The sequence below is a fragment of the Malus sylvestris genome, chromosome 15, assembly GCF_916048215.2.
Source record: "Malus sylvestris chromosome 15, drMalSylv7.2, whole genome shotgun sequence".
NCBI lineage: Eukaryota > Viridiplantae > Streptophyta > Magnoliopsida > Rosales > Rosaceae > Malus > Malus sylvestris.
Window position 1 is genome coordinate 37,188,179 of NC_062274.1, and position 13,511 is coordinate 37,201,689.

At 37.0% G+C, this 13,511-nt stretch overlaps 2 protein-coding genes across 6 annotated transcripts; both read left to right on the plus strand.

The window, feature by feature from the left end:
• The first annotated feature begins 212 nt into the window (after nt 1-212).
• Nucleotides 213-7,979, plus strand: LOC126603876 (uncharacterized). Of its 3 annotated transcripts, none has more exons than XM_050270880.1 (13): nt 213-997; nt 1,690-1,771; nt 2,140-2,196; nt 2,859-2,914; nt 3,761-3,989; nt 4,804-4,890; nt 4,972-5,046; nt 5,201-5,284; nt 5,797-5,861; nt 5,938-6,127; nt 6,205-6,293; nt 6,996-7,104; nt 7,735-7,979. In XM_050270880.1, the coding sequence occupies exons 1-13, from the start codon at nt 363-365 to the stop codon at nt 7,768-7,770; spliced, it is 1,794 nt and encodes a 597-aa protein (XP_050126837.1). In that variant the 5' UTR covers nt 213-362; the 3' UTR covers nt 7,771-7,979. The 3 variants fall into 3 exon arrangements, with proteins under 3 accessions (XP_050126837.1, XP_050126835.1, XP_050126836.1); XM_050270878.1 differs by having other exon boundaries at nt 214-997; nt 6,990-7,104; XM_050270879.1 differs by having other exon boundaries at nt 214-997; nt 1,693-1,771; nt 6,990-7,104.
• A 3,049-nt stretch (nt 7,980-11,028) lies between these two features.
• LOC126605589 (uncharacterized) lies at nt 11,029-12,266 on the plus strand. 3 transcript variants are annotated; one of them, XM_050272994.1, is made up of 5 exons: nt 11,029-11,194; nt 11,281-11,373; nt 11,482-11,558; nt 11,645-11,685; nt 11,779-12,266. In XM_050272994.1, the coding sequence occupies exons 1-5, from the start codon at nt 11,122-11,124 to the stop codon at nt 12,005-12,007; spliced, it is 513 nt and encodes a 170-aa protein (XP_050128951.1). In that variant the 5' UTR covers nt 11,029-11,121; the 3' UTR covers nt 12,008-12,266. The 3 variants fall into 3 exon arrangements, with proteins under 3 accessions (XP_050128951.1, XP_050128952.1, XP_050128953.1); XM_050272995.1 differs by having other exon boundaries at nt 11,868-12,266; XM_050272996.1 differs by lacking the exon at nt 11,281-11,373.
• Nucleotides 12,267-13,511: the final 1,245 nt, after the last annotated feature.

Here is a 13,511-nt window from a genome sequence, read left to right on the forward strand (position 1 = left end):
ATGTTCGAGAATCTTACAAAAAAATTGATCGAATTTTACTAATGAATAATGGCACATAACACTACATGAATGGTTGAAAATTGTAACAAAAATCTACGACATGAATGCCCTAATTGGCTACTTTGGGCTTTTGACCCATTGCCACAGAAAAATGGTACGGATTTCTCTCCCTTGGGCCTTTTAGAATCCAGATTAGATTTATAGAGAACAGCAGCAGCGACCAACCAAATCCTTTCCAAAACCTTGGAATTACAAAATTTCACAATACAGTCACACCATTTGATTTCTTCCCCTTGTGCTAAACCTAGGGTTTCGACAAACCCTAGCTCGGAGAAGATTGGCGAGCAATTCTGGAGCTAAGGATGGACTTCGACGAGTACGATTACCTGGAGAAGACTGTGCAGGAGAACGACGAGCGGGATCCGAAGAAGAAAACGAAGAAGGAAGGCACCGAGAAGAGCTACAGGAAGAGAGAGGTTGACGACGACGTTTCAGTGGGCGGCGAGGAGGACGATAGGAAGAGCAGTAAGAGGTCAAAGGCTGAGCACGAGAACGGGCGCGAGAAGGATCGGCACCATCGGACTGGAAGGGAGAGGGACCGAGAGAGCGAAAGGGATAAGGAACGGGATCGTGATCGTGGCGAGCGAGAGAGAGACAGAGAGAGGAGTAGCAGAGACAAGGAGAAGGATGCGGATAAGGACAAGGAGAGAGAAAGAGAGCGGAGGGAGAGGGATAAGGAGAGGGAAAGAGAGAAGGAAAAGGAAAGAGAGAGGAGAGATAGGAGAGAGAGGGAGGACAGACACAGAAGAGAGAAAGAGGAGAAAGAGAGGTCTAGGAGGAGCGTAAGCCGCTCCGACCGCGAAGAGAAAGAGAGGCCTCGCAGAAGTAGTGACCGAGAAGATAAAGAGCGGTCTCGCAGAAGTAGGAGCCGCTCGGAGCGTGATAGGGAGAGGGAAATTAGAGAAAGGGAACGAGAGCTTGAGCTGAGGGAGAGCAGGTAATCATATGAACGATGGGCTTATGCTTCAGTTTATTTAATTTATGTTTGTTTGGTTTCGTAGTTTCATACCTTTATTGGTTTCTGGTATTTCTACTTGTTGCTCATCGGTGTCGTTGCTAGTGTTTGGATCTGTATATCACATGGTAATGTAAATAGTTTTGTGGGAACAACATATCATGCATTGTTCCTACAATGTTTGGTTATAGTCTCAGGGAATTTAGTTTTGGCTGGTTATTCATTTTTTTTTTCCATGTCTTTCTGTGCTCGGTATTGGTACTATTTCCTATAGATCGACATTGTACCCTTTTCTTTATTTCACTGTTGATTATTACTTGCTGCGGACTTAACTGTTTTGTTTTGGAGAAAATGTTGGATTTTTGTAATGAAGAAAGTATTCAATTTCATTTAGTACACCGGATATTGTGCATCTCAGTAGTTTCACTTAATTATCAAGATTCTTGCTAATAGAGATTACAATTGGAAATACAATGATGAATAGGATAATTTCTTCTTTCATTGTTATTTTATGTCCAACAATGTCACTGACCGTTGATACCAAATGTCTCAAAATGCTTTTGTTAATGGATTTGTCTGGCTTATGTAAAGTAATACTTAAACATTTCATTTGAAAGTGGTTAATTATAATAAAGTTTAAAATTATTGAACCGTGACAAATGGCATTTAAATAGCAGGAGGTTTAAAGACAAAAAGGAAGCGATGGAGCCAGAAGCTGATCCGGAAAGGGATCAGAGAACTGTTTTTGCTTACCAGGTATCTGGTTTGCTCTTCAGAAAGTTTACTATATCTGCAATAAATTCTTAGGCCAAATTCCGTCTGTAAGGTGTCCTAGAACTTATGGCTTTGGTAATATGATTGCAGATTGGAAAATTATATTTAGTAAATGTTGTTAATGGTTCACATCCACAGGAAAATAGTCAGAAATGAGCTGGTTAAAAAAACACGACAATATGAGACACATGAGAGTTCGTTTCAACTGTTAGAATTTTAAAATCAAGTTAGTTTTTGTTTAATTTTAAAATTTTAATTGAACCTAATTTCCGAAGTTGTGGAACCTTATGATTTTCATTTTGCAATATATCTGACTATTTTTTGTTTGGTTAATAATCTGGTGATGACAGATGCCACTGAAGGCAGCTGAACGAGATGTTTATGAATTCTTCTCAAAAGCGGGCAAGGTTGGCTTAACTCCATTCATTCTTTCTTTATTTTACATTATTAGATGTTTTTTCTTCTTACTTCTCCTTACGAATATGTTATATAATAGTAGCAGCATACACATGCTATGCATGTGTGAGTTTTAACTATTACAGAACTTTTTTTTTGGTTAGAAAAAAAGAGAAAAGTTAGTATTCGTAAGTCAGTTTAAAATAAAATTACTACAATGCTCTTCATTTTAAAAGTAATTATTAAGACTCCTTGTTAAAATAAGGAAAACTTGATGTAACCAGGATTTTGTACCTTTATTCCTCATTTTATGACACCTGCATGAATTATGATTCTGGTTACTTCTACACATCTAAGAATAATTTCAATCTTGTTGCAATAGACGCTCTTCAAATTGCATGTTATTGAGATGCATTTGCTTCCTGTTGCAGTACATGCTCCTCTGCCTTCAGTTACGAGTAATATAATGAGTTTCTATTCTCTCAACATTCTGTGTATGTGGGGTGAGTGAAAATGTACGAATGAGCTATGTGGGCATCTTATGGACACCCCAAACTAGGTGTTCTATCATGCAGTGTCAATATCTGAAGCCTATGTATAAGCCAATTTTCTTTCAAGTACATAAATTTCTAAGTGATCTGACACTGTCTAATTCTTTTTCTTTCACTTTCAGGTGAGGGATGTACGCCTGATCATGGACAGGAATTCTAGACGGTCGAAAGGAGTTGGGTATGTGCATTTAAATGAAACTGTATCATAGACATGTGTGTGTTCTTTGTAAGATAGATGTTAGTATATCATCCTTTTAGAATCAAGTTTAACTGTATTCTTTAATAAACTAGCAATGCGATAATGATGAGGGATGGTGGGAATACTTTGCACTCATGTTTAATCAATTCATGCTGCGTACTCAAGGTAGATGACAGAAACCTATTTTATATCCTTTCCTGCTTTCTTCGTCTTCGTGTTTTGTGCTATAAGGGCTCCATTCTGAATCCCAGTGCACCTTTTCAAAGTTCTCATCTAATGGTCATTCCATTTGGTGATATTTATTTATGATAGTATTTTTTTTAATTGGTAAAATTTATCAGGGTAGGGTCAGTGGAGAGTTTTATCTCCATTTCCCTTGGTTCCAGTGTTTCATAAGCTCCAAGTCTGGTTGACATCTCTGTGATCTTCCAGTCCTAGTTAAGGCTACATTATATATGTATAATGTATGTTTGTACATGTAATTTTACTGTTTGTGATTGGGATCTTCATTATCAAACTTGTAGCTCCTAGTGAACTAGAAGAGACTTGCTTCAAATTTCCCCCCATTCTGCCCTATTCTTTTGTTTTCATTAATAGATCAATTTTTAATGAAATATTTGTTGTTTTCTTTATTTTATTGTGATGAGCTAACATTTTCTTTTATGAGTCATCAGATTCATCAAAAGAAATTCAGCTTGAGCTCTATGCCCTAGAGTTTTTGTTTCCCTACATATCTTGGATATATGCTTTGTAAGTTTTGATTAGAATACTTATGGTATTGTATATTCCATCAAACTTACTGTAAAAGCCCGTTGATATTTGCAGGTATATTGAGTTCTATGATGCAATGTCTGTGCCAATGGCTATAGCTCTCTCTGGCCAACTACTTCTGGGGCAACCTGTAATGGTGAAACCTTCGGAAGCTGAAAAGAATCTTGTTCAGTCCAACGCCACGAGTGGGGCTGCAGGCGTTGTTGGGCCATATGGTGCGGTTGATAGGAAACTGTATGTGGGGAACTTGCATTTTAACATGACTGAGACTCACCTTAGAGAGGTATTTATGCTCAGTTCATCTAGGTTTAATGTTCTAATATATATTTATATGTGTGTGTGAATGAAGTTTTTATAGAGTAATTCTTTATATGTAAAAGATAATGAGATGAAATAGACCAAACAAAAAACAAATGAAAAGGAGGGAGGTGTAACTCCCCAGTATATATTTATATACTTAAATACCTTTTACTTTTTTAATCTAAAAATATTTTTTACAAATTTACCCTCCTTTTAAAATATGGGGTCTCTTAGCAATTTAATAACCAAGGGTCTTTATATAGGTTTATGAAAGTTTCACCTGTTCACTTCTCCCTTATGTGCATATATGCATATATAGATTAAATATGCCCCCACGCACACACACACTGATGTTTTAAAAAATTAGTCTCAAGGCTAGCCTGGGCGGTTTTCTCGGCAGGGCCATGGAAAAAATGCCATGCCTTAGTTCTGCTAAACCCTATATATAATTATGTATTTAAATTTAAGCTGACGTATATATTTGTAAACTACTGGATGGCTACATATGTGTACATGTGAAATGAATACTTTCACAACAGCAAACACAAAAGAAAGTAAGCAAGGAAGTGCTAGGCTTTGATGAACTGTCATTCTGTAGGATTAATTATAGACACCATGAGTAGAATCATAGATAAGATTATTGAAGTATCACATTTTATGCTGTACTCAGGGTCAGGGAGACCATGCTATAAACTAGGACTAGACAGCAGTTGGAACTAGTATTCCCGATTTTGATTTCTGTTATATATTTTGAGTTATTTTTCTCACAACCATATATTTCTATGTTGAATGCTCAGATTTTTGAACCATTTGGACCAGTGGAACTTGTGCAACTTCCCATTGATCTTGAGACAGGACAGTGCAAGGGTTTTGGCTTTGTTCAAGTCAGTGTTTACTTCTCTTTGTATGTTTAGACGATTTTTATGTTTGGTTGGTGCTTATTTATTTGTTCGTTATGTTGCTAGTTTGCTCATCTAGAACATGCAAAGGCAGCTCAAAGTTTGAATGGAAAGTTGGAGATTGCTGGTCGAACTATCAAGGTACGCTTGTATTTTTTGTAAAAGTTATGATGGGAAGTTGAATATTTAAAGTTCCTAGTTTACACTATGGTGGCTGCTTGTCAGCAGCTAGAACTTTGGTAGCTATTTTTTGTGAGGAGTCATGGCGAACACTTATTGGACACTTTGTGTATAGGTTTCATCTGTTACAGATCATGTTGGATCTCAAGAGGCTGGAGCAAAATCTGCAGACTTTGATGATGATGATGGGGGTGGTTTGGTGAGTTTCAAAATTGTCATTATGTTCCGTTCACGTATATTCAAAGGAAAAAAATTTGAATGTCAAATGAATGTGAATATTAATAAAATATCAATGCGTTGACTAAATGGTGGAAGTTGACTTTTGAGCGAAATATATTGATAAAGAGTATTTACAAAAGGGAACTAGTATTGCCACTCCAAAAATTTAATTTTGACTCCTCGTAAGAGTATTTTTTCTAAATATAGATAGTTTGGAGTGCACAATTAGATTTTTGGAGTGCAAATAACAATTCCCTGATAAAATATTGTATCCAATCTTAAAGACACACCTAGAAAAAATAGGTTATTGATATCTAATACTCTACACACACACATACACAGGGGTTTAGGTCAGCCCTTGGAGTCTTTATTAACTGCGTAGATATCTAATACTATGCATGTAGTATTATATGTGCATGTATACATATTACTGAATAATCCAATTTTTACAAAAGAAACTTCCTCTCTAATGTTAAGTGCTTTTCTTTGCAGTCTTTAAATGCCCAATCTAGAGCACTGCTAATGCAGAAGCTGGATCGCTCTGGTATTGCCACAAGGTTCGCATCCATATTTCCTCACTGGTTTCTGCTAATTATTTTGTTTTCCTATTTCTGATTGTCTCCCTTTTGGCAGTATTGCGGGGTCTATTGGAGTTCCTGGGCTGAATGGGGCAGCTCCTAATCAACGAGCTGTTACGTTGCCTATCAATGGTCAAGCTGCAGTCTCTGCTCCTATTCTTCCAGCAGCAGTTGCAGTCAATGAACCCGTTGGAAACCCCAGCGAATGTCTACTACTGAAGAATATGTTCGATCCAGCCACTGAGGTCGGTGTTCTTTGCAATAATTGTTCACTCTCCTCCCTAAATAAATTTGTAATCTAAAATTCAGTATCATGTTGCAGAGGGAGCCAGATTTTGATGTAGACATTAAAGAGGATGTCGAAGAAGAATGTTCAAAATATGGCCGGGTGAAGCATATTTATGTGGACAAGTAAGTGCTTAAATATGAATACTAAGCATGCAATTATTATATGAATGTCTTGTTTGTGTAATATTATTGCAAGATGCTGTTAATATTTATGAAATACTTTGCAAACTTGGGGATGGGCCCAAGTTCCAACCAGTCTCACCTTACAGGGTGGAGAAAATTGGAAAGTAGAACTGACAAGGGAGATTCAACTCTCACCCCAACCCAATTCAACAAGGGTCGGGTGTTCAGTTTCTAGGGTTGTGCTTGAGAATAGAGGCATCGAAACGGAAAGGAGCCCACTGCAAGACCATACGAAATACATGGAAATATAAATAATTTTTAGTAGATGCCTCTATTTCAAGAGAATAAATAATTTTTAGTTGGGGCCTCTATTCTCAAAACCCTTGTAACAATGAGAACTAATATAATTTTTGTTACGTTGAATATTTTTCAAGAAAATAAATAATTTGTCACATTGAATGATGAAATATTTTTATAAAATCCTGGTTAAGAAACAAAGATTTTTTTTTTCTTTCCAAAATCTTCTGTATTTTCAAATATTTATTTTTGTTTGATAATATGAAAAGCTACTTAAGAGTACAAAGGCAGTTCTTTCGTACTAGTTACATACATGTGTTGTGTTTGATATGTCAGGGAGTAGGTAAATTCAAAACTGAATTAGGCTTTCTTCTCCTAATTTGCTCTGTTTGGATACAGAAACAGTGCTGGTTTTGTGTACTTGCGGTTTGAAGCTGTGGAAGCAGCTGCTGCAGCTCAACGTGCAATGCATTTGAGATGGTTTGCGGGAAGGCTGATTTCAGCCCTGTTCATGGTAACATGCCTCTCTCCCTTTCTGACTGTCAAGTATGTTTTTGGTAACTTTCCATTTCTGATGTCGAGTATGCTTTTGGTAATTCCTGTGTGTATCTGAAAAAATAAATGTAAGGGCTCGTTTGGTGCATAGGATTGGATTGAAATGGATCTCTCTAATGTCAAGGCATGTTACGGGAGAAATGAAGAAATTATGACCCACTAGAGGGTAGAAGATGTATTACTTATGAAGATAACTTGTCCATTCCAATCTTGTAAACCACTTTAAATGAATAATCTACCTTCAATTTTCCTTGAAATTGGAGAATTATCTATTCCGAGCCAATATATGCACCAAACGAGGCCTTAATACTCCAATCCAATCTCATGAGTGTGTGCACCTATAATTTAAGATATCAAGTATTCTTCTTGGACTTCTTTGTTATAGCACTGGGAAACTTTTCTGACAATAAGTTTGAGTTGACATTGTTCTTAATTAAAAGTTTCGTCAAAACTGAGGATGTAGTGTAGATCTTAGTTAGCTGGCGCTCCCTGTTAACTGCGAAGTTGATTTCTCGTTGCCGCACCCTTTTCTTTTGGTTTCGTTTCATGAATAATCTTGTTTCTCATCGGCTTTTGGTGTCTGCTGCAGCAACCACAAGTTTACGAGGCCAAGTTTGGAGCTTAAACAACTGCTCAGATGCAGGAACGGAAGTCTTTGCGGACATGCATCGAGTGTTTTTAGTTCAAGGATAGTCTGTTTGTTTTAGGATACCAAATTTTCTAGTTTGATCCTACACCTGTAATATTATTACATCGAATGCATGACAACCGTGGAAATTTGTGTAATTTGTGCCCCAACCCTTCTTTTTATATTAATTAATGTTTAGTGGTCAATTAATTATCCCACCGTAGTGTTTTTCATTCCTGGACTCTAGATGCGATCATACAAACTCATATGCACCGGGCTTTCCTTTTAACCCTATGTTTTCTAGTGATTTTGTTCTTTGAGTCGAGTATCACCCTCTTTTAACTCTCAAATTTCTCGTCTCTGATATGGGATTTAGCTTTCTTCCTCTCTAATTGCTGTTGTGCTCATCGTGTGTTTCCTCTACGGATCTTATTTGAGGACATGCTTTAGCACTGTTGGGTAGGATTATGAAAGCGCTCATGGTGTTGGTGGCTTGCTCACCCCTACTTCATGTGTTGGATAATTTCCTCCATGTGGCTTTAGTTGACGGGAAGCATAAACAACTCCTCTGCCAGATTGCATTAAAACACATCCTAGTCCATGTAATGATGCATCAGTGAAAACTATGTAACCGGCATCTCTTTCAGAAATGATTTAACACTAGTGCAGTTGTTAATTGAATTTTTAATTCTTGGAATGATTCTTCACGTTCACCAGTCCAAATAAATTTAACTCCCTTATGTGTTAACCTGGTCATGAGAATGGCTGTTCGAGAGAAATCCTTACCAAATCTTCTATAATAGCCGGCCAAACTTAGGAAGCTTCGTATGCCATGTACATTTTTCTGCTCAATCCAATTCAACACTGCGTCTACTCTTGAAGGATCCTTTACAATGCCTTTATTTGAGATGACATGTCTTATGAATTTCACTTCAGTCAACCAAAATTCACATTTGCTTAACTTAGCATATAACTTATTCTCCTTCTAAGTCTGTAAGATAGATAAATGTTCTTCATGTTCTTTCTCGGTCTTAGTGTAGATGAGAATGTTATCGATAAATTCAATAACAAACTAATCAAGGTAAGGTTGAAAAATTCGATTCATTAAATCCATGAATGCTGCTGGTGCATTCGTTAAACCAAAAGGCATAACCAAAAATCGTAATGTCTATCGAGTTTGGAAAGCTATCTTTGGTATATCTTCTGGTTTAATTCGAAGTTGATCATAACCAAAGCAAAGACCAATCTTTGAGAAATATCAAGCACCTTTTAGTTGATCAAATAAATCATCATTCTAGTCGATGGATACTTGTTCTTTATAGTAATTCTATTTAGCAAACGGCAATCAATACACAACCTAAGGGTTCGATCACTTTTCTTTACAAATAGTGTAGGAGCACCCCAAGGTGATGTACTAGGCCGAATAAAACCTTTCTCTTGAAGTTCTTGAAGTTGCTTTTTTAGTTCTTTCAATTCCACTGCTGCCATAATATGAAGGTGTAGATATGGGTGATGCACTGGATATGTCTTATGGAAAATTCTATTTCTTGAATGGGTGGCAATCCAGGCAAGTCTTATGGGAATAGATTAAGAAAATTTCTTACTACCGGTATAAATTTAGTTTTGGATTCACTTATACCCTCCAACATCATTTGAGCGATTGGTCTCACGTAATCAACTTTTGTCTTATCAAAAACCGAATCAGGTTTTGGAACACTCTTATTCCCATAAAACTAAGTTTTTCTCCAGCAGAGATGGTCATAGTCACAAATATCTTAACACAATCAGTAATACCTTCAAATCATTTGACCAAATCCATTCCAAATATTACATCATAATCCAACAAGTCCAACAACACCAAATCACATTCAAGCTTATGATGCGATATATCTATTGTGCATGACTTGCACACAATCCACGAAAGCAGATTCAATCAATAATGGAAATTTCATAAATTCAGACTCTAATCCCAAGTGGACGCAAAAGATGTAGAATAAATGGTCTTCTAGCACCAGGGGCAAACAATATCTTGGCCCAAGAATTGAAGACTAGAAAAGTACAACTTGGACTACCTTTGGGGCTATATATTGTCAACTTAAAAAGCTTTACTTTTTCCTTAATCTCAACTCTTAGTCCTTCTTCTAGCTACATATTGTGCCTAAGCTCATCACTTAGGCGTGCAGCTATTTACACCAAAAATGCCAGTTGTACTTAGGGAAGGGTAAATATCAATTGGTTATGGGTAATCGCGGTTACCCATCCATTTAAATTAAACGATTACGGTTATGGGTAACTGTTTAGATAAATAAATGGTTATGGGTATAACCGTTTACCTGCGAAATTTAAATAGACAGTTATGGGTATTAACCGCTATTATAAATGAATAACCGTTTACTCATTTATTTTATATATGTAAAACTAACACAAACTATGTTCTCGATCCAATAATACTTAGCACCCAATAAATTAGCAAGGAATTCATCGGTCATTCTCTCAATAACATTGCTACAGGAATGATGATTCTCATCATCAAGGAATTGGCCAAATTAATTTAAATTCCTTGCGGGTAACCGTGAAATTGACAGAAATGCTTTGACAGAAATGTTTTCTAAACAATTTTTGTAACCCAATAATACTTAGCAAATATTATTTTTACCTTCATTGGTAACAGTTAAAAATATCGTCCGTAAATTATTATTTCAATTATTGGAATGGTGTAAGGACTTAAAAAATTAAAATATGGAAATGTAAGATGAATGTACCTATAACGGTGTTTAATTGTAAAAAAAATAGAAAATTATGACAATTTTTTTTTTAAAATTTTCAAGTTGTTAAAAAACATGTAGACTGGTGAAAAAGGGGTAATGGTAAAAAAAAGAAAGATAAACGGGTTAAAAAGGATAAATGGGTAAACGGGTATTAAACGGTTACGGTTAAATGGGTATGCGGTTATGGGTATGGTTAACCGTTTATAAACGGTTATACCCATTTAACCGTTGGGTAATTGTCTAAACGGTTATACCTATACCCATAACCGTTTATAAACGGTTAACCATACTCATAACCGTGTACCCATTTAACCGTAACCGTTTAGTACCCGTTTACCCATTTATCATTTTTAAACCCGTTTATCATTTCTTTTTTACCATTTACTCATTTTTCACCCGTCTACGTGTTTTTTAACAACTTGAAAATTAAAAAAGAAAAATTTGTCATAATTTTATTTTTCTAACAATTAAACACCGTTATAGGAGAAAGTTCTCACTCTCCCACTTACCTTCACAAATCAACCCCAACTTTAGCATATTCGAAGTCTGTGGGATGCAAAGATCACAGTGGTGATCTTACATGTGGGATCGGTGCCGTGTGGACCTCGGCACCATCAATGCCGAGAGCTTGAAGCTCTCAAACTCAAACCCAGGTGTGGTCTCTACTTACTTTTGAATTTCTGGGTTTTAATCTCACTATGTTGCACTCTGTGATGCTAATTTTGCATTGAAACTCGAGGGTTTCAACCTTTGCAACTTCTGCGCGTACGAACCGCAGCTCCGACGACAAATTCCGGCAAAATGCCGTCGAGTTTGAAGTCGGCTGGTGTTGGTAATGCATCCATTCTCTATATCTCTTGCTTCTGGGATGTTTGGATGAGGTTTTTGAACTATGTGTTGAAGTTCTAACCCCTGCATGCACCCTCATCTCTATTTCCAGTTTCCGGCCAGAGAAGGAGGACAAAATCCAGCGAGTTTGAGCCACGATTCACCCTAATCCCGCTGCATGTGGTCTGGGTAAGTTCTCAGTAATGTGTGTTGGATTTTTCTCGAGTTTAATGTGGTGATTGGCCTCTATTTTGGTGCATGCAAACTCTCTGCAGTTTCCGACAAGTTTTTCCGAGCAAAAACTGTTGAATCCGAGGTGAGTCTCTTGATCGCTGGGATCAATTTGGGACTAAAGATCTGTAAATTTGGAGCTTGGGGAAGGCCTGATCGTCTCTGTGCTTTTCTGCAGATTCCGGCGCCGTCAACGGCAGTCGCCTTTAGTTTTAACAGCGGTAGTGACGACGCCATTAACTTTAACGGCATATCCTTCCTCTGCAGGTATATTTCGTTATCTTCAGTTAATCCTCAACGCACCGGCTCATGGTTCCAGCGATGGCGAGTACGACGGCGACTGCAGCCCACGTCGGCACGTGTTTACTGGCGTGTGGCCGGAGCACGGCGGCGTGCAGGATCCTTGACCTACCTCTAGGTTTTTTGGTGTTCTGAATCACGTGGCGCCTCCATTTGTGAAAATCCATCGCCCAAATGGTCGTTTTGGACGATTTTCCTTAGATTGTTAATTTAAGCTTAATTTAGCTTTACATGTTTATCACAGACTTATTAGAGGATAGAAAGAGTTTAGGCAAGGAGCCTATTGACGAGGGATGCTCTGCTTACCTGTGAGTGGACCCTTTACGTTATATATTTCTATTTCTATACATGATCATATTTGTGGATGCATATTACTTATGTTAGTCTTTGACAAGACTTATACCTAAAATGGTATCTTGAGATCATTGGTAATTTATTTTTACCAAATGGTTATCATACATATCGTATAGTACATTCTATTCTAGTAAAGGTTAGAAGCTGCTAGTAGACGCTAGATATCGATCAAGTAGACGCTGCTTCACCTGCTTACTATACATTACTTTATTTGTGATTGGTTTACTTTCTTTGATATGACAAGCAAGATTGGGTTGATCTTGACTACTATTATGGTGGTATTATTATATATGTTTTCAAAACATGGGCTATTATTTGGAATGGTTTTAAATGTGATAAAATTGGTTCACTCACGTTTTGTTTTGTCGACCCCTTCACGAGAATAAGGAGAACACTAGTGGTGACGAGTAAGCTTGGCAGTGAGGCTTTCATCCTTTGGATTTAGGGTAATGGTTTTTACTGCAGCTTTATCTTTATTGTAATAATTGAATGATCACACTTATGATTATGCACAACACTGTACTTTTATGTGTTTACTATTGTGTGAAACTTCTAGCTGATCTGTATGATGTGATAATAACGGGATTTAATAGCAAGATAATTTGTGTCCCCAAGTGGGGAGGTTGATGAGTGAACTATGTAGCAGCTTTGGATCATTATTATTGAACGTTTTTGTTCAAATTCTTACATATCATAAATATCTTACTATAGCTTCGTTATTAAGTTGGCTTGTGACATCATCTCTTGATGGGGTCATATGGTCAATTTAGTGTCAGCTAGCACATTATTGGGGTCGGGGTTCCAAGAGGTGGCTACACATTCCTCCGAGAGCGCTGACTTCTCCCATGATTTGCCCAAATAAATTGTTGCTCTCCTCTAACTCCATTCTATAATGACACTTTATATGTGAAGAGTGATATGACACCTTACAAATGCCTTCTGCATCTCCGAACAATAAAAACTCCTCAAAGTATTTATATGCATCATGTCATTAACCATTTTACTATATGCTTCATGACGAAGGCAAGCATGATAATAATCACCATTGTAGGGTTCTAAAGCATCAACACCCAATGAATTTAAAACCTTCACGTAAATCCGAATCGAACGGAGGATTCATCCTAAACAACTAAATTCAAGGTTAGAAATAAAAAAATAACATATAAAGGTTAATTCTTAACATGTTAACAGAAAAGGGAAATCACATTGTAGTACATGAAATAAACAGAAGTCACATATCCTGGCATAATATAACAA

Bases quoted from the DNA above. Each gene is read 5' to 3' on its own strand.
- LOC126605589 (XM_050272994.1), top strand. From the start codon at position 11,122: ATGTGGGATCGGTGCCGTGTGGACCTCGGCACCATCAATGCCGAGAGC. The intron at 11,195-11,280 runs GTGTGGTCTCTA...TTGAAACTCGAG, and splicing joins GCTCTCAAACTCAAACCCAG to GGTTTCAACCTTTGCAACTT. The intron at 11,374-11,481 runs GTAATGCATCCA...CTCTATTTCCAG, and splicing joins TTTGAAGTCGGCTGGTGTTG to TTTCCGGCCAGAGAAGGAGG.
- LOC126603876 (XM_050270878.1), top strand. From the start codon at position 363: ATGGACTTCGACGAGTACGATTACCTGGAGAAGACTGTGCAGGAGAAC. The intron at 998-1,689 runs GTAATCATATGA...GCATTTAAATAG, and splicing joins CTTGAGCTGAGGGAGAGCAG to CAGGAGGTTTAAAGACAAAA. The intron at 5,047-5,200 runs GTACGCTTGTAT...CTTTGTGTATAG, and splicing joins TTGCTGGTCGAACTATCAAG to GTTTCATCTGTTACAGATCA.